Raw genomic sequence first — 26,162 nt, forward strand, 5'->3', positions numbered from 1 at the left:
AATCATCTTGTCGGAAACTCAGAGAAACAGTAGACTAGGCCCTGTCTCTATCCGCCATGTTAGATTCACCCCAGAATAAGCAGCAGAGCTGGCAGCGGACGGTCCTAGCACTGGCCTCCGGCAGGCGCCCCCCGGGGGCGGAAAGCTGGTAAGGAAGCCGCTGCGGTTACCTAGGAGGTGGGTGTCAGGTCGCGCTGAGAGGGCTTAGGGAAGTTTAAAGGAGGAATTCTCAGAGAAGAGGCGCTACTTTTTCCGTGTCTGGGGCAGCGGATCTTTTCAGGGGCGGGATGGGAGAGCCGTTCGTGTTCTGAGAGGCCGAGGGGGCTGATATTACCGGAGGAATGGAGGGTCCATGGCTCGGAACGCCTGGCTTCTGCTGAAGGACGCCGAGACTTCCCAGCACAAAAATGGCCTAGTCAAAGAAAAAGAGTCCTCAGGGGGTGGTGACACTGTCCTGGGGACATGGAATGCTAGGAAATGATAACTGGAAGACTAGGATGAAGTCTGCAGGGGGAAAAAAATGACATTACCCACAGAGCCTCTTACTCCTCCCCACCTCACTTTTGGGGCACTTCATAAAGAAGTCTTTTTAGTCAGGACTTCCTTGGTCCGAGCATTGGAAGGTCACCGTTTTTCCTTTTTATCTAACACGCCGCTTTCAGGTCATACATTTTAACTGCAGGATAGCTTGTGATAGGCCTCTTGTGGAAACAGTAATCGAAGCTCAGATTTCCTGGTCAGCTTCATTAAAGGGATTTTTGTTATCCTGAAAAAATCGACTTTGAGGAAGAGCTGACTTGTGCCAAGCAAAAGTGAGCCAGTGGCATGAACTTAAAATAATGCCAGTTAATGAAAGCTGAAGGCCTAGGCCCCCACTGCCTGACTTGACTAACTGCAAGGACAGATGGTGCTAACCATAGCTTTGGTATTTCCACAAGTTCAAGATTAATGCTGAAAAAAATTTCACATATAAGGTAAACAGGAATAGGCAGCTCTTTATGAAGACCTGGATATGGTCCAGCTAAACTAGAATCTCCCACTTCCTGTTTTCTTCTCCTCAGCCAACCAGCTGGAGGAGCTCCAAAGTATCTAAACTAATTTCCAGTTGTGTAATTGAGAAAAAGGGAAGATTAGTTTCCTTTTGGACTCTTCAAAAATATGGAAGTGTATTTCTCAGAAGTTGAAAAGTGTTTTAGAATGTGTTTTAGAATATACACTTTTGGCAGAGTGAATCAGTCACTTAATCTGCCCTATTTTTTTGCCCAAGATGCTGGGGAGTTGGCAGGAATTCTCTTCAGATTTTAAGGACCCCAAGAATTACGTTCTATGTGAATGAAATACTGTATGTCAGCAGGATTGGTGCTCGAAACTAGTACTAGTTTGATGGTGAACTTGGTTCTAGGTGGAGACACAGAATGGAAAAAGTTGAGGGATGATTGTCTTTGGGTTATAAAAAAAAAAAAATCCCTGATCCTCAGAGAGTTCAAGGTCCTTTTTAATGAGGGTCTCAGTTGTATTGTTTCACAGGGCAGTTCATTCAAGCAGGACTATTTCAGATTCTAAAGACTGATTTATTATAATAATAACTTTTATATTTGAGTACAATTTTCCAAGAACTAGCATACAAATTTTTTTTTGAGCCTTATGATAACATTGTGGGGATAGCAAAGCAGAGATCTTAGACCTGTTTTACAGATTAAGGAACCGAAGCTCAGAAGTTAAATGACTTGCTCACACTTAAATGGCTAGTAATGTGCCAGAGCTGTGTCTGGAATCCAACTCTTTGAAACCCCCATGTTCCTCCCATTACACACTGAAACTCCTGAGACTGTTCCTCTGCTGTCTCCTGTGTCTGGAGTGTAAGTCAGCTCTTTGTAGATGCTTATTCAAGATTTATTGATGAACATGTTTAAAAGCTAGCCTTTTTCATTACAACTTAACTTTTTTTTTTTTTTAAGGAGGTACTGGGGATTGAACCCAGGACATTGTGCATGCTAAGCATGTGCCCTACTACTGAGCTATACCCACCTCCCCACAACTTACGTTTAGATTTAAACAAACAACTTTTTCATAAAATCATAAAAACAAACCAACCTAAATGCAACAGTAAACAGAATTCTTAAAATTCTTATCTTCTAGAGGTATAAATTCAATTGTTTTACGGATGAAATGATGTCTGTCAAAATTATCGAGTAGGGAAAGGGCATTGCCGTAACAAGTCCTGAGATGATGATAATTATGGAAGATAGCTGATGGGTCCATTGGGGTTCATTATGTATTAATCTCTCTTCTTTTGTATAGGTTTAAATTTTTTCATAATAACTGAGTTTTTTAAAATTAGGTTACTATAGTTTGTTTAAAACATGAGTTGACTATAGTCAGTCCATATTTGGGGGGTGGAAGTGTATAGGTTAAATAAAGGCAGCTTTGATTTAATCATTGTAGTTAGATGTTTACTGCTCTACACTTTTTTGTATGCTTGAAATTCTCCATGAAAGAAAAAGTGGACTACAAAAAAAACATGAATTTGAATGAAGGGTGTTGAAACCTACCCCTATGTAGTTTCTGGGCTAGTGTTTCAGCCTCTATATTGTTAAAATTGATCTAAGAGAAGAACCTAGGTTGCTCAATTTAGGAAAAGGCTGTTTTTCCAAGAAAAATGTAGATCCATCACTTTCAAGTTTTAGGAATGTAAATTCCCAGAGGATAGAGACCTAATCTTATTCATCTTGGTATCCTGCTTCTAGTAGCTATACAGTAGGTATCTGTTTAATTCAGCAATCATTAGAGAGTTCATAAAATCCTAAAGGGATTACAAATGGTAGATGATTTCTGTGAATGTGGCCAGAATTTACATTCTCTCTGCAAACATGTATCAGTGAGATTTGTTTTAAACCACCTACTAGATAGTAAATAGCTGAAGAGCTAGGTACCTTATCTTCTCTCTGTGAGTCCTTCTAGCCTAGACCATATTAGCTCCTCACAAGTATTTGCTGAATGAATGTTTGTACAGTTTGTAGAACCTTTTCTAATGTGTTTTCTCTCTCACCCATCGTCTCTACTCTAGCCCCACAGCATGGAACCACAAGTTACTCTAAATGTGACTTTTAAAAATGAAACTCAAAGCTTTCTGGTTTCCAATCCAGAAAATACAACTTGGGCTGATGTGGAAGCTATGGTGAGTGTTACTTTGTTTCTCCATCCATTAAGCATAGCTATTTTTTCCAAAGGTAGCTATTTTTAGCAGTGCTTCCTTGCTGTGAAGTCTGTCATATTTACCATTTCTGGGCCTTTTGGAAAATTATTTTTGACTGGGATTCAGTAGTCATATAGGAGATATGCCCTGGTGAAGGGAACAAATTCCTTTTCAAGAGTTTAAAAAGGAAAAGTAAAAAAAAAATTTTAATGAGATAGGACTAGAAAACCTGTTAATTTTAGAAACAGTCAGAGGAATGAATTGCCTTGGGCTCTACCCTGACCAGGCCTCAGGGGAATGTTCTCCTGCTGGAGAATAGTTAGGTTATTGTGGTTTGTGAACCACCAAGGATATAATTTGTGTTTTGCAAGAGTTGATCAATTGCTTTTATTGCAAGATCAGAGACTAAGCATCTCAAAGTTGAGCAGAAACAACTCCCACAGGTGTCCAGACAGCAGCTGATCTATTCTTCTTTCTTTTTTTTTTTTTTTTCTTGTTAATGCTTTTTCCTCCTCTTGATTTGCCCTTTGTACTCTTCTGATTTTGTTTGGTTTGCAATGGTGAATGTTTTACTTCCTGTGTAACTATGTTTATCTAACAAAACACTTCAGTTAAAGCCTAGTTTTTCCTGTATGGTAAAAACCTACCTTTATCTGGTTATGTGTTATGGTAAACAAATAGAAAGAGAAATGATGAAGAGACCTCAAAAGATAATCTGATCTAGTCCTCTGTCTTCCAGCAAATATTTTTTTATACTATCTTAGACAGATGGTCATCCAGAAAGTTGTTTCTTATTTGTCAAATGATCTAAAAGTCAAACATAGTTATCTTTCTTTTCCTAGTTAATTAAAGCAGCTAACAGCTTGCCTTTTTTCTTTATTGTAAATTTTAAATTATAAAAGTGTTAATACATGCCCATTATAAGAAATGAAACAATCCAAATACATCTGTAGAAAACATCAGTATCTCTCCACTCCCCACGCCTTCCATCCACTACTCCCACCTCTTTGAGATAACCAAGTGTTAATGGCCCTGTATGTGCTTCCCACATTTTCCATGTTCATACAGATACCATACCAGTATCATACTATAAACATTATTCTGCAGCTTGCTTTTTTACCCAACATATATCATAGGCGCAGTTCTCAATGAATAGATAAGGACCCACGCCCATTTTTTTATTTTTTACGGGATAAGTCATTAGATCTACTTATTTATTTATTACTAGTTTTGGTTTTGTTTTGTTTTTTCAAGCGGAGGTATTGGAGATTGAACCCAGGACCTCATGCATGCTGAGCATGCGCTCTACCATTTGAGCTATACCCTCCCCCTTCTTTTTTTTAAAAGCTATAGATTATCCACAGTGTTGTTGGTATTGTTATATGATAATTTAACAATCCCTTATTGAAAGATTGTTTCTAGTTTTTTCCATTAAGATATAATTGACATATAACATTATATTAGTTTCAGGTGTACAACATAAAGTTTAGTTAACATCCATCACCAGATATAGTTAGTTTTTTTTCTTGTGATGACAGCTTTTAAGATCTTCTCTCTTAGCAACTTTCAAATATACAATACAGTATGTATTATTAACTATAGTCACCATGCTGTACGTTACATCCCCAGGACTTGTTTATTTTATAACTGGAAGTTTGTACCTTTTGGCCACCTTTACCCATTTCACCTGCTTCCCATCCCGTGCCTGTGGCAACCACCAATATGTTTTCTATGTCTATGAGTTTATGGTATTTGTTATTTTTAGGATTCCATATGTAAGTGAGATCAGTGTTTGTCTTTCTCTGTTTTATTTCACTTAGCATAATGCTCTCAAGGTCAAAACTTTTTTTTTTAACCACCATATTTTATGGTGGTTAAACTACAGTAGATCTCTCTTCATATGTATAACTTATGCACTGTTCTATAGGATGAAGTTTCCCAAAGTGAGATTAATGGTTCACAAAACATGTGACTTTAAATTTTAATAAGTATCTGCAAGGTGCTTTGCACAGCAATTGTAACACCCCACAGAAATGCATGACATTGCCCTGAATTTTTGACATGAGATGTATGGCTTTAAAAATTGTTTTGCTATTCTGTTGAGATGACATCTCATTGCTTTAATTTACATTGCTGTGACTATCATTAAGGTTGAACATCTTTTCATATATTTGTTAGGCATGTCTGATTTCTTATATGAAATTTCTGTAGATTTTGGCCCACTTCTACCTGGGTTAAAATCTTATGATTAGCAGCTTTGTAGATGCTCTTTGTATATTACAGATATTAACCCTTTGTCTCTTATGAATTGCAGATATTTTTCCCAACCTATTGTTTGTCTTTTGACTTTGTTCATGGGTTTTTTAAAATTATATAAAATGTTTAATTTTTATGTAGTGAAATATGCCCATTCTTTCTTTTATGACTTCTAAGTTTCTCTTACAACCTGCCTTTTTGATAACTTCATCATGTAGTGTGTACATTTCATTTGCAGGTGAAAGTTTCATTTGATCTGAACACTATTCAAATAAAATACCTGGATGAGGAAAATGAAGAGGTAAAGTATATTATGGTACCCATGGCCAGGTATCCAGACTAGGGATCTTACTTCTTAAGAGGGATGTGGTGCTTGAAAAATTCAGGATAGTGTTCATCTTATTTGTGTAGGGGTCTAAATGTATTTGATAATTGCATGTTCTAAGCCAACTTGTGGCATCTGAGATGGAGTTGAGAAATAGGGAAACAGTATTGAAGAAGAAAATCTGAGCAGTAGCTTTTAAAACTATATAATGATCTTAAGTTCAAATATATCACAAGCTGCTTTTTAGTTTATAATAATAAATGTAATAATGGCAATTATTATTGAGTGGCCATAATGTGTTGGACTAACAGCACTATGTGTTAGATACACTATTATCTCTGTTTTATCCATGAAGAAACTGAGACACAGAGAGGTTAAGTAACTTGACCAAAGGCACTAAAGCTTGAAAATAATAGAATAGGGGTTCAGTCTATACCCTCTGGCTCCGAAGTGCAGGCTCCTAACCACTATATTATGCTTCCTCTTATTGTACCTCAGATAAAGGAGGATAAAATAATTAAGCAATAAAATTCCTCAATTATTATTCATAGCCAGTTCATGATACTGGAAAAGCTGACCCCCCAACCTGAGATTTTGCATCTATCCTGTGAGGCTAGTAGTAGTAACAGAAATGCTCAACTGATGAGAGGCTTATAATTCACTGTTGCTTTTTTCCTTTTGCAGGTATCCATCAATAGTCAAGGTGAGTTCCTAAGAAAGCCTATTTAACTTTATTTAAAAGCCTTAATCTGTTCATGAGCGTTGGCATTTGCATTTACACTCAAATCTTGTTGCAGTGTTTATTTTAAAGTAGAATTTGGTGTGCAATAAATTGACAGGACACTCACTTATCCATGGGTATTAGTTACATAACGGATCTTTATAGCAGTTTTTTGTATATAGGTCGGTGCCTTTGATTAGACCCAAAGGATAGCTTTAATGGGAAGTTCTCTTATATTTAAGATGCTAATGTTTGGAAAATATACCTCCCAGTTCAACACATATAACTTGTTCTCCTGGTGTTGCATTCATCTTTAACTTGGTTATATATTGATAATGTCAATTTATAAATTAGTGGTATTCCAGCAGCTTATTTATAAGATGGTGAGTTATTCAAAGCATGAGGTACATTTTCCCACAGGAACAATGTTATGTTTGAGGATTAGTTTCCTAGGCTTGCCCCCAAAAGCTTATTTTAACCAGCTGAGATGACCGTGTTAACACTGTCCTTGAACTCCCTTGAGTCCTGAGCTTCACTGAGCCTAGTATGAGAGAGTTGGGTTGAGGTTTTGTACCTGGAAATCTCCAGTAGCAAAGAGAGGGGGGCTTAAGGGGGAGAACTAATCTGTGAGCTTCTATTTACAATGCGATGAGAAGGGACTTTGTCAGCAAAAACGTAGTAGCTATTCATGTATAAAGATTGTAAGCTAAGAATTCTTTTTTTTTTTTTTTTGAAGAATTCTTAGAAGTAAGAATTGACTGTGCTTAATAGAATCTTTTGGGCTGATGAAAAAAATCATAGTATGTATTTTTTGTCCTTCTAGGAGAGTATGAAGAAGCACTTAAGGTAATGATTTTCATCTTAATTTCAAATAATTTTAAAAAATATTTATGGACTAAAACTTGAGCCTAAATTCCATTAACCATGGGGAGAAACTAATGACTATAAGCATGGCAATTTTTAGGGAGACTGTGGTGAACAGGGCATCCCACTCAGCAAAAGGTAGCTCCTAAGACAAAGATTGTTTCCAGTTATCATTGCATTGTATTGCTTGTCTTGATGCCATCGTCCTGGGATTTCAAAATACAAAGAACCCTCTGGAATGATGCTTTCACATTTTCCATCTCCTTCCTTCACCTTGTTCCCTATAGAATATTACACTATAATGTGGAAGAGTTTAAGGTATAAACCATACAGTTACAGACAATCTCTTGTTTGTCGGTAATGAATTAGAACATTCCTCAAGGTCACTTATTTAAGGTGTGCCAAGCTGACCTTTCACTGATTATCCTTTATGAACTTCTAATCCAGACTAAGCCATTTTCCATAATCACTTTTGGTCTAGGGAAGTAAAGGCAAGATTTTTTTTAAATCAGGAGCTGGATTTACCCTTTCTGGGTTTTAGTCAAAATTGTTATTCTGGGTGCCACTTGTTTCAAAAGTTTGGCCAGTGTCTTCTTGGTTTTTACTCAGGAACCTTTATTTCCAGCCAGTCTCTTGGTTTTAGATGTTCAGGCCCTTCCCTCGTTTCCCTTGGTTGAGATACCCATCTCTGTTAATAATTTCTCGTGCTTCATAATTTCCCTCTGCCCCAGTTTTCGTGTAGTCTTCCTATTTCCTCTTTGTTTTTAAGCTATTTTAACATGCTGTCCCCCCACACTCCTTTATTCTTGTCCAACTCTTCTGTCTTTTGTCTTTCCCTATTCTCAGAAACTATAGTAGTTTCACCAAAGAATCTTCTAAGAAGTTCAGAATTCTTCTGCCGTTCCCTCGGCCACCATTAGTTTACCTATTCAGTCAGAAATTTTGGCTCTCAGGAGTCTAGAGTTTATGTAAGCCTGTCTTGCCCCAGAAAGCAAGACTTTTTATACACTTTTTGTATAGTACTGTATAATACTTAAGATACCATGTTTATATTTGGACATATTTCATTATACTTATTTCTTGAGCAATTTTTTCACAGACTCTACCAAACATTTTACAAAAAGCTTGATTTATGGTCTAGAGTAGGAGCTGGCAAACTATAGTTGGTGAGCTGGCCAATATGATTTTCTAAACATTGTATTCCATCTGAATTTCATACGGTACAGACAGCTTGAACCTGTCACTCAAATAGAAGGTTCCTTCAGTTCTCAGGCCAACTTTCCTTCCGAGATAAATAAATAAGAAATCACCTCATACCTGTCAGAATGGCTGTCATCAAAAAGACCAAAATCTTGTACACTGTCAGTGGGAATGTAAATTGGTGTGGCCACTGTGGAAAACAGTATGGAGGTTCCTCAAAAAATTGAAAATAGAACTACCATGTGACCTAGCAATTCCACTTCTGGGTGTATATCCAAAGAAAACAAAAACACTAATTTAAAAAGATATATGCACCCCGATGTTCATAGCAGCATTATTTATAGTAGCCAAGCTATGGAAGCAACCTAAGTGTCCATCAACAGATGAATGGATAAAGAAGATGTAATGTATGTGTTACACACATACACACCCTGGAACACTACTCAACCATAAAAAAAGAATGAAATTTTGCTATTTGCAACAACAGGGATGTAACTGAAGGGTATTGTGCTTAGTGAAATAAATCAGAGAAAGGTAAATACTGTATGTTATCACTTATATGTGGAATCTAAAAAATAAACATGATGGTAATAAGAAAGAAACAGACTCACAGGGTGGGGAGGGTATAGCTCAGTGGTAGGGAACATGCTTAGCATGCACAAGGTCCTGGGTTCAATCCCTAGTACCACCATTACAAAAATGAATAAATACATAAACCTGATTCCTCCACCCCTGCAAAAAAAAAAAAAAAAAAAGGAAACAGACTCAGATGCAGAAAACAAACTGATGGTTACTATTGGGAAGGGAAAAGATAATATAATCAAAAATTTTGAATCACTATGTTGTACACCTGAAACATATAATATTGTAAATAACTATATCTCAGTTTAAAAAGAAAAAAAATATTCTGTAGAGTATATATAGAAAACTTTTACAAAAACTAAAGTATTTGGGCATTTATGTTTAGTATAGCTCTACAATCCAATTTCTGTTGACAAATTAAGTGTTAGGAGATACGGTACATATACAAAAGAACTGAATAGCCAGCAAAAATATTTTAACCCTTGATCAAGGATGACATGCCTGATTTAATTTTTTTAAAAGAGGATACTCCACTTATGAATTCAAGTTTGGTTGGTCCTTTTTAGTCTTTTTGCTCAATATTTTGAATACTTCCATTTTCTTTTTGTAAAGCCTTTGAGTTTCTTTGTTGCTTCCTAACTCTTGTTATTTAACAGCACACTTAGCTGGTACATGTTCACATTCTTCCTGTGCTTTTTGATTTGATGTTTTCTTTTGACTTTGGTAACAGAGTTTACTCTTATGTTACATTGTTTTTCTGGCTGAGGCTGCTCAAAGCTACAGTGTTCTTCAGACAAAGCCTGGCCAATATTATGTGGCTCTTCTAGCAAAGGTTAATCAACTTATTCTTCTGACAAAGGCTGGTCATCTTGTTCTTCTGACAAAGACTTGTCAGTTTTTCTGAGTTGCTTCCTGAGTCTTTCCTCTTCAGCTAATTCGAGATGTTTCAGATGATCAGGATATACACCTGTGAATTGAGATGCCTGTGAAATTTGAGCCTTTTCTCACCATAGCGATTTCTTACAATTTTGCTAACTCGTTAGTTTTCCTCAAAATGTAAAGCTCTGTCCCTTGCGAATGCTCCCTACGAAGGCCTACAGATGGTTAGGTCACAATGTCCTCTGTTTCACAGTCTTATTTCTCAATCCTACTGGTAAAAATTCCTTTACTACATGTCCCAAAATTCCCTGACCGCCATCTTGCTGCTGGCCTCATCCTGGCCACATATTTAAAAAGTAAAGTTTTATTGGAAGACAGTTGTGCCCATTCATCGTGTATTGTCTGTGGCTGCTTTTGTGCTACAGTGGCAGAGTTGAGTAGTTTATGGCAGAAACTGTATGGCCTGCAAACCTGAAATATTTATTATGTGGCCTTTTAAGAAAGTTTGCCAATCCCTGACCTAAGATAATAGCTTTCAAACTTTTTGGCCATAGAATGCTATTTTTAAATGGAATCTTAGGAGGTGTAATGTGTGAAAATAGATAAAGGGAGAATAGTTCTTGTTACTGGGTAATAAGTGAAAAGAGCTAGAACCCCATGGACTTGATCCCTAATCTCTTCCTGGATGCTGAAGTACCTTCGTAGAACCTCAAATGCTCCTTGAAATAGAGTTTTCAAAATAGGATATTTAAGATGATGCTGTTTGAAAAGAAATGACCACTTAAGCATACTTTCCAAAATACTATTTGTAGTGGGAAGGACGCTTAATTATAGGACATAGCTTTAAGTTTCCTGGGTTCTAGGATTGACTTAAAAAGTTGAGATTAGAATCCATAAGTGGAGTCTTGCATAAAAGCCAGTTAGCAGATGGTAACTAGATTTCTTGTGGTGATCATTTTGCAGTGTATACAAATGTCAAATCATTATGTTGTACACCTGAAACTAATAGAATGTATGTCTGTTACACTTAAACTTAAAAAATAATTAAACAGAAAAGTAGTAACCCAGTAAAATAAAAACATCTCACCTAATGCTATAGTAAAAACCCACTTTTTAATAACAAAACCGTTCCTAGTCAACATTCTTGGCAAAGAAATAGCAGGCTGAGTATTAACAAATTTGTCATTTGATTTAATAAAACAAACATCCTGAAATTTCTCAGCATTTTTCACCACACCTCTTCTGTTTAGGTGTCTTTGAAATTTCATTTAGGAAAGGAGAATCACGCGATGTTGTTTTTATTTCACAATGTATGCTCTCAGATGGCAGTGAAGCAGGGAAACCAACTGCAGATGCAAGTCTATGAAGGCTACTGTGTTGTCAATGAAGCCCCACCCCGAGTTGGAGCAGAAAAACGACCAGTTGCAAGGACAGGGAAGAAGCCACTTGCTCATTATTCTTCACTGGTGAGAGTCTTGGGATCAGACACGAAGACCCCAGAGGAGCCTGCAGCACAGGTACAAAGGGAATGGACCTGTCACTTCTATTTTTCTAACCTGTGTTTCATTGTCTCTGGTCTGAGATTTGAGCAATTCCTCAGATTTGGAAGTTACCGTGACCATCTCCATCTGACTTTTTGAAACTAGTAACAGTGTTTACTTCTGGAAAGGAGACAAAGAGGGTGACATAGAGACTTTGGGGTTTTCCAGTATTCCTTCATGCTTTTTTTTTTTTTTAACCGTATGTTTATATTGTTTGACAAAAGAAACCTCAAAATAATGTTTCAGGAAAATTACTTTAAACAGAACAAAAAGTAACCTCCAAGATCTTGGATTGTGTTTTCTTGCAGCAGTTTCCACCGGCTCCATGTGACGCAGACCAGCCTCAAGACAAGCCCCCAGACTGGTTCACAAGCTATTTAGAGACAGTAAGTGTTCTCTCTGGCTTGGGTTTTAGCAGCAGTGTTGGCGCAGGTGGAATGTGGAAGAAATAGAAAGCTGAACCCCGTGGCTGCTGCCTCTGGGGCAGGTGAATGGAGAGTGGTGGCTAATAATTCCCAGCTGGAGCAGTTCCAGTCAAGAAAGCACCTAGCTTTTGCAATGATGTACTAGAAAAAGAGGGAGTTTAATTCTAAGGATGTAAGGGAAAGGGATAAATCTCTATGCTTGAGAAGGAAGAGTTAGAAATTTGCTCATCATAGGATTTCTTGGTGTCTTCTTTGAACCAGTTTAGCTATGGAAGGAATAGACCTTCTTTTGCTGTGTTTCTGTCCATGAATTCAGTAGCTCTTATCTGTTTATTATGTTCTTAATGTTATACCAGAGATGGTGAGGCTTCAGGTCTGTGTGATAGTTTCTTGCCTTTTTCCAATCTTGGAACTGAGGATTTTTTCCCCCATCTTCTCTGTATTCTAGTTCAGAGAGCAAGTGGTTAAAGAAACGGTTGAGAAGCTTGAACAGAAATTACATGAGAAGCTTGTCCTCCAGAATCCATCCTTGGGTTCCTGTCCCTCAGAAGTCTCAATGCCTGTTTCAGAGGAAACACTGTTTTTGCCAGAGAACCAATTCAACTGGCAGATTGCATGCAGTAACTGCCAAAGGAGGATCATCGGTGTGCGCTACCAGTGCAGGTAAAGCAGTAACTCGGAAACGAATAGCTATTCGTAGACCTTAGAACAGGCCTGCTAGCATTCTGGGAGATAAAGGGTGTACTCTGCCTCTGAGCATGAGACATTGCAGCTCTGGATTGGAAACAAGCTACTCTTTACCCACAAGAGAAAATAGCTATTCAAAGGGTGACTATCTAAGATCGTTATGTTCGGAAATACATTTGGCTTAACAGAGCCAGACAAAATTATGTTCCCCAGAACCAAGGATTGTCTCCCTATTCCAAATGCGTTCACATCGTGCTCCCTCCCATAGATTGTCCTTTGAAATAAAAATAGGCTAAGTATTATGATCCTCATTTTATTAATGAGGACGGAGACCTGGCATGGTTGGATGACGTACTCAGGTTACCACCTAGCTGGTAACAGAGCACATATGGAAGTCTGGGTTTGTGTCTCCCAACCTCAGGTCTCCCTACTGTGCCATTCTTTTCCTGACAGCCTCTGCCCATCCTACAATATCTGTGAAGACTGTGAGTCAGGGCCGTATGCCCATGACTCCAACCACGTGCTGCTGAAGCTGCGGAGACCTGTTGCTGGTTCCTCTGAACCCTTCTCTCACTCAAGGTTCTCTACCCCTCGTCTTCCCGCTGCTCTGGAACAAGCCAGGTGAAACCATATGTGCACGGGATGCTTGTTTTCTGGTTGGCTTCTTGGTTTTGGTGACAGGGTATGAATCACAAAACTACAAATAGTTAGTCTCCTTAGTTCCTGCTCCTTTCCAGTTGATGCGCAGTGATGGGGGTAATTATCCAAAGCTCATAATGAGCTGGAAATAAGGACCATAGAAAAAAATTAAGAAACTAAACTAGAGGCTGGCACTGATGGAGACCACAAGGGGCTCAAAATAACTTCAGGATTTGTTTGTGAGGTTTGGTTTTTAAGACTTTCATTTGTTATCTCACAGGCTTCAGAAACAGGTTGACAAGAACTTTCTTAAGGCAGAAAAGCAAAGGTTGCGAGCTGAGAAGAAACAGCGGAAAGCAGAGGTCAAGGAACTTAAAAAGCAGCTTAAACTCCACAGGAAGATTCATCTGTGGAACTCGATCAATGGGCTCCAGAGCCCCAGGTCTCCTTTGGGCCGACCCGAGAGCCTGCTGCAGTCCAACACCCTGACGTAAGCCCCGGGCCAGGGTTGGGGCAGGGCGGGGGCCAGGGCTTTAGGCCCAAGCCGTCTAAAACTGGAACTTCAGCCAACTTCTGTCTTATTTTTTGGCAGGCCATAACACCCAAACCCTTAAAACTTCCCATTTTCTGATCCTAGTGTTCTTAAAGGGAAGTTTGGTAGTTATCTTTGACACTTGCTTTGTTGCCTTCTTCAGAAAGAAACTAGTAAGGTTCAGAACTAGCTGGTGTGACCTCTCTTCCCTGGAGGCAGCCTGGATTTGAAGCGAAAGGAGTAAATATTTTAAGAGTCCAACTCTGTAGCTGTTTTATTTATGGACCCTTTTAGTTATCCTCACTGTGGGTTTTTAGCTCAGGAGTCAGGGTTTTTTCCTCTTTTTTTTTTTTTTTGTTTCTTTGTTTTCTGGTGTTTGTGTGTGTGTGGTGGGGGTGGTAATTAGGTTTATTTATTTATTTTTGGAGGAGGTATTGGGGGTTGAATCCAGGGCCTCATGCATTGCTAAGCATGCACTCTACCACTTGAGCTATATCCTCTCCCCACCCCACCCTGTCCTCTTGTTTTTTAAAAAAATTTATTAGTATTATTTTTTAAGGCAAATGTGTTAGTACCTTCTCCAGGGTCACGGTACTTTGAATCACAGTATTAGCTATTCAGAAGCTGTCGTACCCAACAGCAAGTGACTTAAGTATCTGAATTTCTGTTCAGGCTCCCCTTGCAGCCCTGTGCCCCAATGATGCCAACCCTCAGTGCAGCATTTGTGGATGAGAATTTACCTGATGGGACTCACCTTCAGCCAGGAACCAAGTTTATCAAACACTGGAGGATGAAAAATACAGGAAATGTAAAGTGGAGTACAGACACAAAGGTATTATTCCCCACACAATGTGAAGGTGAAATGATCTGAGGTGGCAGAGTTTCCAGCTGACAAACTTTCTTTCTTTTGCCACTATTCTTTTCAGCTCAAGTTCATGTGGGGAAACTTAACTTTGGCTTCTACAGAAAAGAAGGATGTTTTGGTTCCCTGTCTAAAGGCCGGCCATGTGGGAGTTGTGTCTGTGGAGTTCGTTGCCCCAGCCTTGGAGGGAACATACACTTCCCATTGGCGTCTTTCTCACAAAGGCCAGCAGTTTGGACCTCGGGTTTGGTGCAGCATCATAGTGGATCCTTTCCCCTCTACAGAGAGCCCTGGTAACAATGAAAAGGGCATGAACAGCTCAAGCAAAGCTGATGATCTCACCTGCCAGCAAGAGGTAAGCATTGCAGGGGTGACTAAAACCCATGGAGCCCACTCATAGCTGGTGATTCTTCCAGAAATCTGAGAAGGCTAGCTTCTCTCCTCCCCCGAACACATCGGTATGCTTATATTGGGTCTAGTCCTCAGGGATTTGTTTGCGTGTCCTTAGGATCTTGGTGCAGGCGTCCCTCAGTGCTTTTGTATGTCTTTGTAGTGATGTGTGGCCTGCCTCTCTGCTGCACAAGGGAAGACAGGGCTGTCTGGCCTGTGGAACTGCTGGGCTGATGGCTTTGCTGCTTAAATATCCCTTGTGTGTGTTTCCTGAATACTAATGAAGTTTTGCCCTGGTTGTTATTTGGTGCACAGTTTTTTTAGGCAACTTCCCTGTCTTAGTAGGGGAACTTTTTTAGAGTCTGCTGCCTTAAATTTAGTTACCCAGTGTTAATGTCCTGGTTTTGACTGTCATTACTATGCTTAATCTAAGCTATTGTCATTAGGGGAAGCTTGGTGAAGTGGGTAATAAGTGAATTCTCTGTGCTATTTTTGCAACTTTTCTATAAGTCTAAAATTATATCAAAACAAAACATTTTAGAAGATGCAGTGCTTTTGTTTTTAGGGAGCAACCATCAGCTTGCCTTCTGAGTTCTGTTGAAGGGCCTAAAATTGTCCCAATGGTTTGTCTCTAGGAAGCTTTTCTTCTGGCTAAAAAAGAAATTCAGCCCGGTGAAACATCAGAGCAGACAGAAGGGACAGGAACCTGCATCCCACAGAAGGCAAAGAATGTTGCCAGCGAGAGGGAGCTCTACATCCCATCCGTGGACCTCCTGACTGCCCAGGTGAGCACTTTGAGGGGCAAGGGACAGAAAGCGTTGAGGACAGATTTCTTAACTTTTGAAGAGAAGGTGGTGTAGCCATAGGTGGTGCCCAGGAAGTTAGAGATATGCCGATTTTGATCTAGTGAGATGCATGGGAGGGAGATGCATCTGAATGGGAGGGAGATCACCAGTGGAAGCAAGTTTCTAAACTAAGTGTTGCCTCTTTGAATTGGGACCTCATCTTGTGCTCCCCCACAGCTTCCCTTTAGTTCCCTCTTCATTTCTGCCTGACTGGTTCACCTTCACCCCCACTGCATTTTCTCTCTTTCCTGCCATGTGGTTGTTTGAACATCTAGTTCCCACTTAACTCTTCTTGTTTTCACTTGACTGAGGTGAGGCATGAATTTGAACAGAGTGAAATCTAGAATGATGTGGAGCTCAATGACCTGCAGGTCCCATCAAGACAAAACCTGGCTCTAGTTGTGCTGCAAGTAGCCTAATGTAGCCCATTTTTCCCCAGGACCTGCTGTCCTTTGAGCTGTTGGATATAAACATTGTCCAAGAATTGGAGAGAGTGCCCCACAACACCCCTGTGGGTAAGAATGTTACTCAGTCCACCTTGTTTATTTTATTAACAGGCACAAAAGTACTGCAGTAGACTCTAGGAGTTCGTATTTTACTCTAAGGAAATAACTGGCAAGGATTTCTCCCACAATGTAATACTAAAACTGCACCCATGGGTCCGTTCTCCTTCTTCTCCCTATTGTCTGCCAGAGGCAACAATACAAGTTTGTACAAGGCTATCCCAGCACCATAAAGGGACCCTCTTCATTTTTCTTGAGATATTTGTGTCCCTTTGTTCCTTTACATTCATGGTTTTGTGTCTTGGCCATGGTCTTCCAAAGCCAAACAACTGTTTATGATCCTTCCTGCATTGATTGATCTGTCTGAGATATGTACCTGATGATCTGAAGAAATTCTTTTGGTTTGTTTTTTGTTTTGTTTTGTTTGGAGGGGGCAGGTAATTAGGTGTATTTATTTATTTGTTTTTAGAGGAGGAGGTACAGGGGATTGAACCCAGGACCTTGTGCATGCTAAGCATGTGCTCTGCTACTTGAGCTATACCCTCCCTCCTTGGAGAAAGTCTTTAAAATAGGCCGTGAAGCATACCTGGGTTTATTTTAGCCCTGCAGGAGGCAGGAAGTCTGTGAGTGGACACTGTGGACACTGACTGTTGATGATGTGATGCTTTTTCTTGGTTGATGGTTCTCCTGTCTTCATTCTCCAGATATGACTCCCTGCATGTCTCCTCTGCCACATGACAGTCCTATAATAGAGAAGCCAGGCTTGGGGCAGATACAGGAAGAGAGTGAAGGGGCGGGATTTAAAGGACTTCCTGGTAAGGGGCTAAATATTTGTGAAGTATTTGCACCCTCCCCTTCCATACCACATCCTCTTGTTACACATACCGGCTACTAACCTTCCCTTTGTGAATGGGTCTTCTGTAGGATCTCATTTTTTGAAGTCTTCTCACCTTCACATGGCACAGATAGCAGCTATTCCTTGGCATCATATTGGCATAGGTACATGACTGGAGAAAGCCCTTTAACACTTTAAACACCAAGTGCAAAGTTCATGTCTCTTTCAGAGTCCACAGTGTCAGTAAAGAAGAGGGCTGAGAAAATTTCTTCAGTGGAGGAAGCAGAAGATGACCTGAGTGGGACCCAGTTTGTGTGTGAGACTGTAATCCGATCCCTTACCTTGGATGCTGCCCCAGATCACAAACCACCTTGTAGACAGAAGTCTCCAAACAGTGAGTGTCCCTGCATCCTGCTCCTCTCCAACCACCTCATCCCCGCCCCAGCCAAGTGGCACCTAACTTGTGATTGCCAGACCTGAGCAGGTAGAAGAGCTTTTCTTTACTGAGAGTGGAGATAGGGTATCTTTGTTAGAATTCAGATCATGCTTGTTTCCACGAATGCTACCTGACCATTTTATTTATACCATCAGGAGCAAAGCAGCGCTACCATAACTCATTTCTGCACTTTCCCAGGGGCAGAATTTCAGCTACACGCCACAGAGGAACAGCAGCCGGCTGTGCTGCCTGGATTCTGCAGTAAGGAATCTTCTTGTAAGTTGACAGAGCTCCCCAGCTGAGACCTCCTTTGGCAGCTGAGGTGTCCCCATTCTCCAAGGGCAGCAGTCCAGGAAATAGTGGGCAGAAGCAGGAGTACCAGACTAAGTTTCTAAAGGTTAAATCCTGCTGTAATAAATATCTTTATGGCAGAAATGTCTAGACGTCAGATAGGTAGAACCAGTATTGCATATTTCAAATGCTATCCAAAGAGTCAAAGTCTACTACGTCAAAATAATGTGGAAAAGTCTCTCATGTTTATTATAATGAAATTTGACCTATGCCTTTAAATATGATTTATTTCAGTTTTGTTTAAAACATACACACACACCCCACAAACACTTGTCTATAAATGCATAACAAAAAAGCCTGGAAGGACATATACCAAAATGTTTACAGTAGTTATCACTGATATGATTATAGGTACTTTTTTATTTCCTTTTTTTTTTCCTCATCCATGTTTTGTCAGTTTTCTATCGTAACTACTCATTATTTTGCAAAGAAGAGGAGAAAAGAGGTCATACAGTCCTGCAGTAATTTCCACCAAACAGTTCCTCTTTTTATACCACTGTTAGCTAATACATCAGCTTTGATTTGCCTTTTTTCCTCCTCTGTTTTATGAGGGGGAGGTAATTGGGTTTACTTACTTATTTATATTTGGAGGAGGCACTGGGACTTGAACCCAGGACCTCGGGCATGCTACACATGGGCTCTACCACTTGAGCTGTACCTCCCCCCATCAACTTTGATCTGAACCCATCTCAGTATATTAACCATCACGTGAAGAGGGAAATGGATGGGGTTTCCTTGTTTCAAAATTTCATAGTGTTCTCAGAGCCTGGATGTTTCTGCCGACCTCGTTTTTGTGAACTTCAGTTCTGTCCAGCTTTATGTAGCCTTCAGACTTAGAATATGGCCATGATGATGGTTTCAGCAGCAGCCCTTTCATTGTTCGTCCCTCTCCTCCAGCTCTCATATTTGTGGCTCCTGACCCACAAGGCTTGGTAGGGTAAGGTTACCACCAGGAGCTGCTTTTAACTTGTACCTTAAAATTGGTTGCTTTCATCTTTTAGTGAAATTTGCCTCACCTGGAGAGGGACCACTTGGCGATGAGAGGGAGGAGATTGTCCATATTGCTGAGGAAGAAGCTGTCGTGGAGGAGGAGGAGGATGAGCTCAAAGATGAAGTTCAGAGTCAGTCCTCTGCTTCTTCAGAGGATTACATCATCATCCTGCCTGAGTGCTTTGACACCAGCCGCCCCCTGGGGGACTCCATGTACAGCTCTGCACTCTCACAGCCTGGCCTAGAGCGAGGGGCCGAAGGCGAGCCTGGGGTTGAGGCTGGTCAGGAACCAGCCGAGGCTGGAGAGAGTACCCCTGGAGGGGAGAACCAGCCGCCGGGGCACAGCATCAGTGACATCCTTATGACCTCACAGACTCTGGACACAGTGCCCTTGACCCCAGAGGTGGTGGGGCCTCCGCTACGGCTGCCCAGGTACCGTCCACACCCCTGTCCGCTGGGCTGTTCTCCAGAGGTGGAATAGAGAGGAATCAACTTGATCTCAAAACCTACTTCTTTGCTAGCAGGGGAAGAGACTATTTCCAATAGTAAAGTCTGAATCTAGATGAATAAAAATTGTACTTCCCGGTATTTGTGGATTCTGGATTTAATTTATGTTTTAGTTAACCTTCATTGTCTAAGTATAATCTACTTATGTTGTGATTGCTGAAAGCCAGTTTTTAAACACATACATCCCTAGACCTTCCTCTGTGTTCTGTTGACCCATGGGCAACGGCAGCAAAAACTCATTCTCGTGCTGGCGCAAAGCATAATTAGGCAGTTTAATCTATGATGGAAACAAATATACTACAAAACCAGTAGAAGTTGTTATTTTTAATTCACCATTGGATCTGTCTGTGTCATTGCTCTCTCTCAGTCGGGAAAATGGTGGAGCCTTGACTGTAACTTAAACCACTCTCCCAGGCAGCTAGGCGTTTCCCTTTATCAGCACCACTTGATAGGGTCGCGGGGAGGTGGGAGGGGTAGGGGCGGTGACCAGTCTGAAGCCAGTCTTTATAGTTTGACTGTGGCTGAAGAGGAAAACCAGAACTAGAATGAGCCCTTCTCACCTGATCCCTAAATTCAGACATGATCTGGATCAGAAATGTGACACCTATGTAGGGAATCTGGCACTGCTGTGCTGTGTTTACTGTTTCTCCACCGTTACCATAGGTGCCTTTTCAACTTACTTCAATATTGTGTCTTTCTGAAAGGAGTTCTCCTTGTGCCCAGCATCATGGTTCCCCAGGAGTGGATTTACCAGTTACCATACCGGAAGTTTCTTCAGTCCCTGATCAGATCAGAGGAGGTAAGCTTTCTCTCTTTTTCTATGCTCCTTTCTAATGGAAACTGGGTATAAATAGGCACTCTGTGATTCTTGGCAGTTTTTAGAAACTTGCCTTGTGACTCTTTCTGCTCCTCCCTCTTCTCCTTCTTCTGTCCTCTAGCTTAATATTTATTATTAAATGAGACCTCATAGAGGTTGGCATTGTGCTACAGTGGAAAGAACACAAGCTTTGGAGCCAGACCAGTCTAGGCTCCGGCCCCAGCTCCACCTTTCTTCACCGTTTGACCTTGCAGTTGTTCAGTAGATCTGTTTCCTTATCTACAAAAATAAGGATGATAGCACCTTGAAGTTGTGGGTAGACCCTCAAAGTCACTTCCCACTGTTCCTCAAAAAACAAAACCTAAAAGTACTTAAGAACTAGTAATCAGTGTGATAGGATTATAGATTTAATAAACAGTCACCTTGCACTGCATTCTAAACAGTTTTTCCGGTAACCACTTCCAAAATTTCTCAAGTATTAAAAGAAAGAAAGAAAGGCTTTAAACTCTGATCAGATTGCCACCTGCCTCAGAAATAGCCTTTCTGTAAATTAGGAAAAACGGGGCAGTGATGGATGCTGCATCTAACCAACCGCTCTTTTGCTTTTAGAGCTCAGAGGCTCATCAGGACTTGTAAAGAGCAGACAGAAGAGCTGTGACCACTCAAGGTAACTGGACCTTGTGCAGCCTCTTCTTCAGAAGCTGGTGGATATCCTAGTATTAGTTCTGCCTAAATGAGTCTCTTAAAGCATGCGCCACCTCCCAAGAGCGGAGAAGGAGAGCCATCATTCCTTCTTGTTCTTTCTCCTAAAGCTTGTGAGCGACACTGAACAGAGAGCTATAAATAACATTGATGTTTAAGAGTGTTCACATTCCAGACCAGGAAGAAGTGCCATCCAGTTCAACTCATACTTAGTACCAGAGGAGAAGGCAGGAAGGTCAAGCCCACCATGCATTTTTGTAACTTCTTCTTAGGCAAAGCTGCTTCTCTGTTCCCAGTCATCTCAAAGCAGTGTCTCGCTGGGCTCTCCCCTACTTACAGTGTTCAGAAAATCACATTTCCTTTGGGAGGTGTTTCTTCTGATTTCACACTTGGGCAGACTGCCAGTACCTCACTGTACCCATGACCACATTAATTTTCATCTGGGACTGAAAGCTGGCACGCTAACCAGAGTGGTGTGTTTTCTGCAGTGCCTGTATCTTGCAGCCGCAAAGCTGGGCCCAGGCTTGTATCTATAAAACTGATAGGAAAGCAATCAAATTCTCTTTTTATAGCTGTTTTTTTTTCCCCTCAAGGAAATCTCATTTTCTTTCTAGGATTAGAGCCCAGATTATTTTGTAGGAAGATAATTTATGTTTCCTTAGGGAGATAATTTGGTTTTCCTCCCCAGGCACCACCACCATGGAAGCAGCATTGCTGGAGGACTGGTGAAGGGGGCTTTGTCTGTGGCTGCCTCTGCATACAAGGCCTTGTTTGCTGGGCCACCAGTCACTGCACAGGTCAGTGTATATTTTATTTTCCTGAGTCAAATCCAGGTCACCAGTGAAAATGATGACATCTGTTTGGGCTGGAGGGTAGCAAAGCCTTGTAGAGAGCATGAGCTTTAAGTTTAGTCTTTGGTTAACACAGAGCTCTGCCACTTTCCAGCTCTATGACTTTGGCTAAGTTACTTCAGGGAGGAAAGAAAAAAGACCTAATGTTTGCCGAGGACCTACTTCATGTGGGTGAAGTTCTCCCAAGTGCCAGCACTACAAGATGAATAAGACACCAGTTCCTGCCCCAAAATGGTGGGAAACAAGGGAAGTAAACAGACAGGTATCTGTGAAACTTTTTAAAGCACTATAGAATTTAAAGAATCTTTCATTCAACTGAAAAAAATACCTAGACGTTTATAGTGCAGCGTTAAGATAGATACTGTGCCGATATTCTCGGACGGATGGAACACCTCGACCTGGTGTCAGTCCCACAGTGGAGCCAGGAAGGCTTGCTGGTAGAGAATACCTGAACTCAATCCTACAGGACAAAATAAGGAGACAGAAAGAGTATTGTAGACAGAGAGTAACCAGTAAAAAGACTTGGAAATGTGAGCCTGGAAGGTGAATTTGTGCTGAGAAAAGTAGGAAGAGAAAAGAGCAGTGATGTAGGCGGGATGCTGCATTAAGTGGTTTGGATTTTATTTTAAGACTAGTGGGAAGCCATTGAAGGGTTTTAGGAAAGTAATTAAGGTTATCAGATTTGTTCTTAGTAAGATCACTCCATTCCACTGCAGCATGGAGGCTGTGGGACCTGTAAAGAAATCCATTTGGGAATCCATGTGTAGGTGGAAAAGAAAGATAGAAATAAAGGGACAGAAATAGCAAAACTTGGAGACCATGATTAAGTGGCTAGAAAGAAATCAAAAATAAAAGTTTCTGACTTAGGCAGTAATAGTACCATTTCTTAAGAGGGGATATGCCAGAAGGAGGATATATCTGGTCAGGAGGAGAGGAAAATTAGGTTAGTTTTGGGTAGTGTTGAATTTGAGACACAGCCAGGTAAAGTTATCCAGAGTGCAGTTGGACTTAGACATCTGGGTCACAGGAAGAAGAAATTCAGCCTAGGAATAAGGTCATTTATGTACAGGTTATAGCAGAAGCCTGTGGTTAGATGAGATTTTCCAGGAAGAGGGAGTAAAGCAAGAAGCAGCCTCTAAGGATCATGGAAAGAAGGAGGGTCCTACGAAGAAGCCTGAGAACTAGGAGGAAGACGAGGAAGGAGGGAGTTCTGTGCTGGAGCTTAGGGAAGGGTGTTTTAATGGAGAGGACTTGGCCAGCAGTGTCAGATGAATGAACCAGGGGGAGGGTATAGCTCAAGTGGTAGAGTGCACGCTTAGTATGCATGAGGTCCTGGGTTCAATCCCCAGTACCTCCTCTAAAAATAAATAAATAAACCTAACCCAACTACCATGCCCCCCTAAAAAATTAAAAATAAATTAGTTTTTAAAAATAAAGATGGGTAAGCCAGTAGCAAAGGAAGTTAACCATCAAAATGAGAGAGGATAATTTATAGAAAAAGATTTCTGGGCTCGCAAAAGATAGTGAGATACAAAGTAAAGTCCATGTGGAAGGATTAACCCAGAAAGGAGGATGGATAATTTATTCTGATTATAAGAGGGAAGATGGGAACAGTGGAAGAGGAAAATACCAGAGACAGTGTTCCACACATGACACTTTCTCATCTTAGTCTGCTGAACAACCCTGCAAAATAGGAGATAATCTGTGTCTCCATTTTCATAAATAAGAAAATTGGTACTCAACAACATTGGTAAGTAAACATTAAGAGTTAGGGTGTCCCAAGTGTTAGGAGGATTTAGGAAGTTTATGTGTTCCCTCCCCAAAGAGGGAGGTAAGTGAATGTTTGTTCTATTCTTTATTTAAAAAAAAAAAATGCAAAGAAGCTTGCCTAGGATGTAATTTCCCAGGTAGTTTCTTGTCCGACTCCTTTGCACATCTGAGCAAATTTCCTATACTTTCTTCCAATACCAATCTCTTACTTCTGCTTGCCTGATCATCATCATTACCTTTATCTTCACAGTGTTTCCAGAGTTTGTTTGCATCTTTTCCTTCATCTAGCCTAGTTCTAAGGACAGTTCATTAGTCGCCTGGTTTTGGGTACAAACACACCTAATCCAAACAGGACCTTCCCAAGTCCTTCTTATCCCCTCAGAAGACCCATTAGCATCAGGTGGACAGGAGTGTCATAGCCCTGCACCTGTTTACCTAGTATTTTGAATAAATCTGGAAAGATTAATATGACTTAACAAGATAATAAAAAGTTACAAGATAAACACATAACTTACGCAGGAAATGTTGTTCTGCTTTTCTTGACTCTACACAGCCAATAGTTTCTGAGGATCAGACAGCAGCCTTGATGGCCCACCTCTTTGAAATGGGATTCTGTGACAGGCAGCTGAACCTGAGGCTGCTGAAGAAACACAATTACAACATCCTGCAGGTGGTGACAGAACTCCTTCAGGTCAACAACAACGACTGGTACAGCCACCGCTACTGAGGAGTGACCTTGTATTAAATAACTTTGCCTGCTGCTCAGAGATGATCTTTATTCTGTTGTTGGGGTGTAGGGTAGAGGCCCTTGCTTATTTTTTAATCTGATGAATCTATATAGAGCCCATCATTGAACTATCAAGACAATACCTGCATTACAGTATTTTTTGGAGCAAATCAAAGACCAGAACTTACATTTTCACTTTAGACATTGGATGAATTGTAGGAAGAGCGTTTTTCAATTGATTTGGATAAAACTCCGTTTTAGTGCATTGAAGAGTATACCTTGAATTTCCTATAGAACCATTTTTCTTCCTGCTTGTATTGAAGTTGAGTATGTTTCTTTGCTTAATGTGGATGTTTTTATGAGGATATCTGTTGTCAGTTTTTAAAGGAAATTAACCTTGGAAGTCATTTCAAGAATTGTAATTTCTCTAACATATCCCCAGCCTCATAGCTATGTGGTATTAAAATGACACCCAGAGTGTGACAGGAATTTTCTTACTCTTCCCTTCTCAAGGAGAAAGTCATTTCCCTGCAAGGCTTACTAATTGGCACTGTTGTTTTCTAAAGACCCCATTGATGCATATTCTTAAATGGGTCCACCTTCTGGGTGGACTTCAGTGAAAGGAGGGGGGAGTATGCTAATTAACCCACCAGCACCTGTTGAACAGTGTCTATTGTAGTAATTTTGCATACATTTTATTTTATTTAAGGGAAAAATTTAGGTAGTGTGAAATATTTTGCTAATCCTGTAAAGAAGGAAAAAAACTATTCTATTAAAGGGAAAAGTAAATTTAACAGTTACCTTTTTTCTTTATGTCAAGGGACAGTTCTTATTTACGGGGGGTGGGAGTGGGCATAGACACATGAGAAAAGTGAAAGGCAGGCTCCTGTATGAATCTCAGTAAGGTTCAGGGGCGGACACATGAGTGTGTGTGAGGCCTGGAAAATCCTAATGGCCTCTTGAATGTTTGAAATCTGTTCAAAGGTATCTAGCCCTAGAGAGCCTAGAACAGGAAAAAGAGGCTGGTGTTTTACAAAACTTGGATGGGGGCAAACTCACTGAAAGAGTTTTGATTTAACCCCAGGGTAAGTGAGTGGGAAAGAGCTTGCTTACAAGGGTCCAAGTTCTTACTCTTTACAGAAGGGCGTCTTGGATGCAATTGGTAAAGAGGTAATAAGCAACACTAAAGATTTTTATTCATGAAAATTACTTGCAGAAAAAGAAGAATCTGACCCCCAGCCCAAAGGGGGAAGGATAGTAAAATAGTATTGTTTAACCTGGTTGGTATTATGAATGGTGATTTAAATTAACCATTAGCCATAATGATGTTTATTTACAGTATTGCAGAATGCTATTAAATAAACCAGGATTCAGACTACCAGCCAACCAGGCTTTTCATTATTTAAAACGTGTTTAAGGGGACTTCTGGGTAGAGGCTGAGCGGCACGGTGTGTGTAATTAATTGGGTTGATTTGGGGCGGGACTTGTCTTAACCATCTGAGTTGTATTTTGGGGGTCCAGAAGGGCCCTGGGGTCCAGTTGTCCGTCCCGTTGTACTTGTACATAACCGTTTAAAGAATGGTGAAATAAAGGTTCTTTGAAACTCTTACCTGGACTGGCTGGTCTTTGCGGAAGCAGCGTCCAGTACCTCGCATGGCCTAAGAGCCGAGAAATTCTCTGACCGCTGTGTTGAGTGGGGCGGGCCTTGGGAGGGAGGGGGCGGGCCCAG

The 26,162-nt window shown here is 40.6% G+C and overlaps 1 protein-coding gene across 3 annotated transcripts; it reads left to right on the forward strand.

Annotated features, from left to right (window-relative positions):
- The first annotated feature begins 11 nt into the window (after window positions 1-11).
- On the forward strand, window positions 12-26,042 carry NBR1 (NBR1 autophagy cargo receptor). Of its 3 annotated transcripts, none has more exons than XM_006175149.3 (22): window positions 12-148; window positions 3,068-3,178; window positions 5,691-5,753; window positions 6,462-6,480; window positions 7,322-7,344; window positions 11,346-11,540; window positions 11,873-11,950; window positions 12,438-12,652; window positions 13,130-13,297; window positions 13,596-13,805; window positions 14,520-14,679; window positions 14,774-15,064; window positions 15,735-15,884; window positions 16,384-16,459; window positions 17,152-17,262; window positions 17,512-17,676; window positions 17,917-17,994; window positions 19,071-19,491; window positions 20,271-20,365; window positions 20,993-21,050; window positions 21,774-21,882; window positions 24,260-26,042. In XM_006175149.3, exons 2-22 carry the CDS (start codon window positions 3,077-3,079, stop codon window positions 24,431-24,433), a joined length of 2,961 nt encoding a protein of 986 aa, XP_006175211.1. In that variant the 5' UTR covers window positions 12-148; window positions 3,068-3,076; the 3' UTR covers window positions 24,434-26,042. The 3 variants fall into 3 exon arrangements, with proteins under 3 accessions (XP_006175211.1, XP_032313163.1, XP_014406499.1); XM_014551013.2 differs by having other exon boundaries at window positions 26-177; XM_032457272.1 differs by lacking the exon at window positions 17,152-17,262.
- The last annotated feature ends 120 nt before the right edge of the window (window positions 26,043-26,162 follow it).

The sequence above is a fragment of the Camelus ferus genome, chromosome 16 (assembly GCF_009834535.1).
Source record: "Camelus ferus isolate YT-003-E chromosome 16, BCGSAC_Cfer_1.0, whole genome shotgun sequence".
Lineage (NCBI taxonomy): Eukaryota > Metazoa > Chordata > Mammalia > Artiodactyla > Camelidae > Camelus > Camelus ferus.

What these genes read in the sequence shown, in the direction of transcription:
- NBR1 (XM_006175149.3), top strand. Translation starts at nt 3,077, where the DNA reads ATGGAACCACAAGTTACTCTAAATGTGACTTTTAAAAATGAAACTCAA. An exon ending in GGTGTGCGCTACCAGTGCAG is followed by an intron (nt 12,653 to 13,129) that starts GTAAAGCAGTAA and finishes TTTTCCTGACAG; the next exon opens with CCTCTGCCCATCCTACAATA. An exon ending in CTGCAGTCCAACACCCTGAC is followed by an intron (nt 13,806 to 14,519) that starts GTAAGCCCCGGG and finishes ATTTCTGTTCAG; the next exon opens with GCTCCCCTTGCAGCCCTGTG.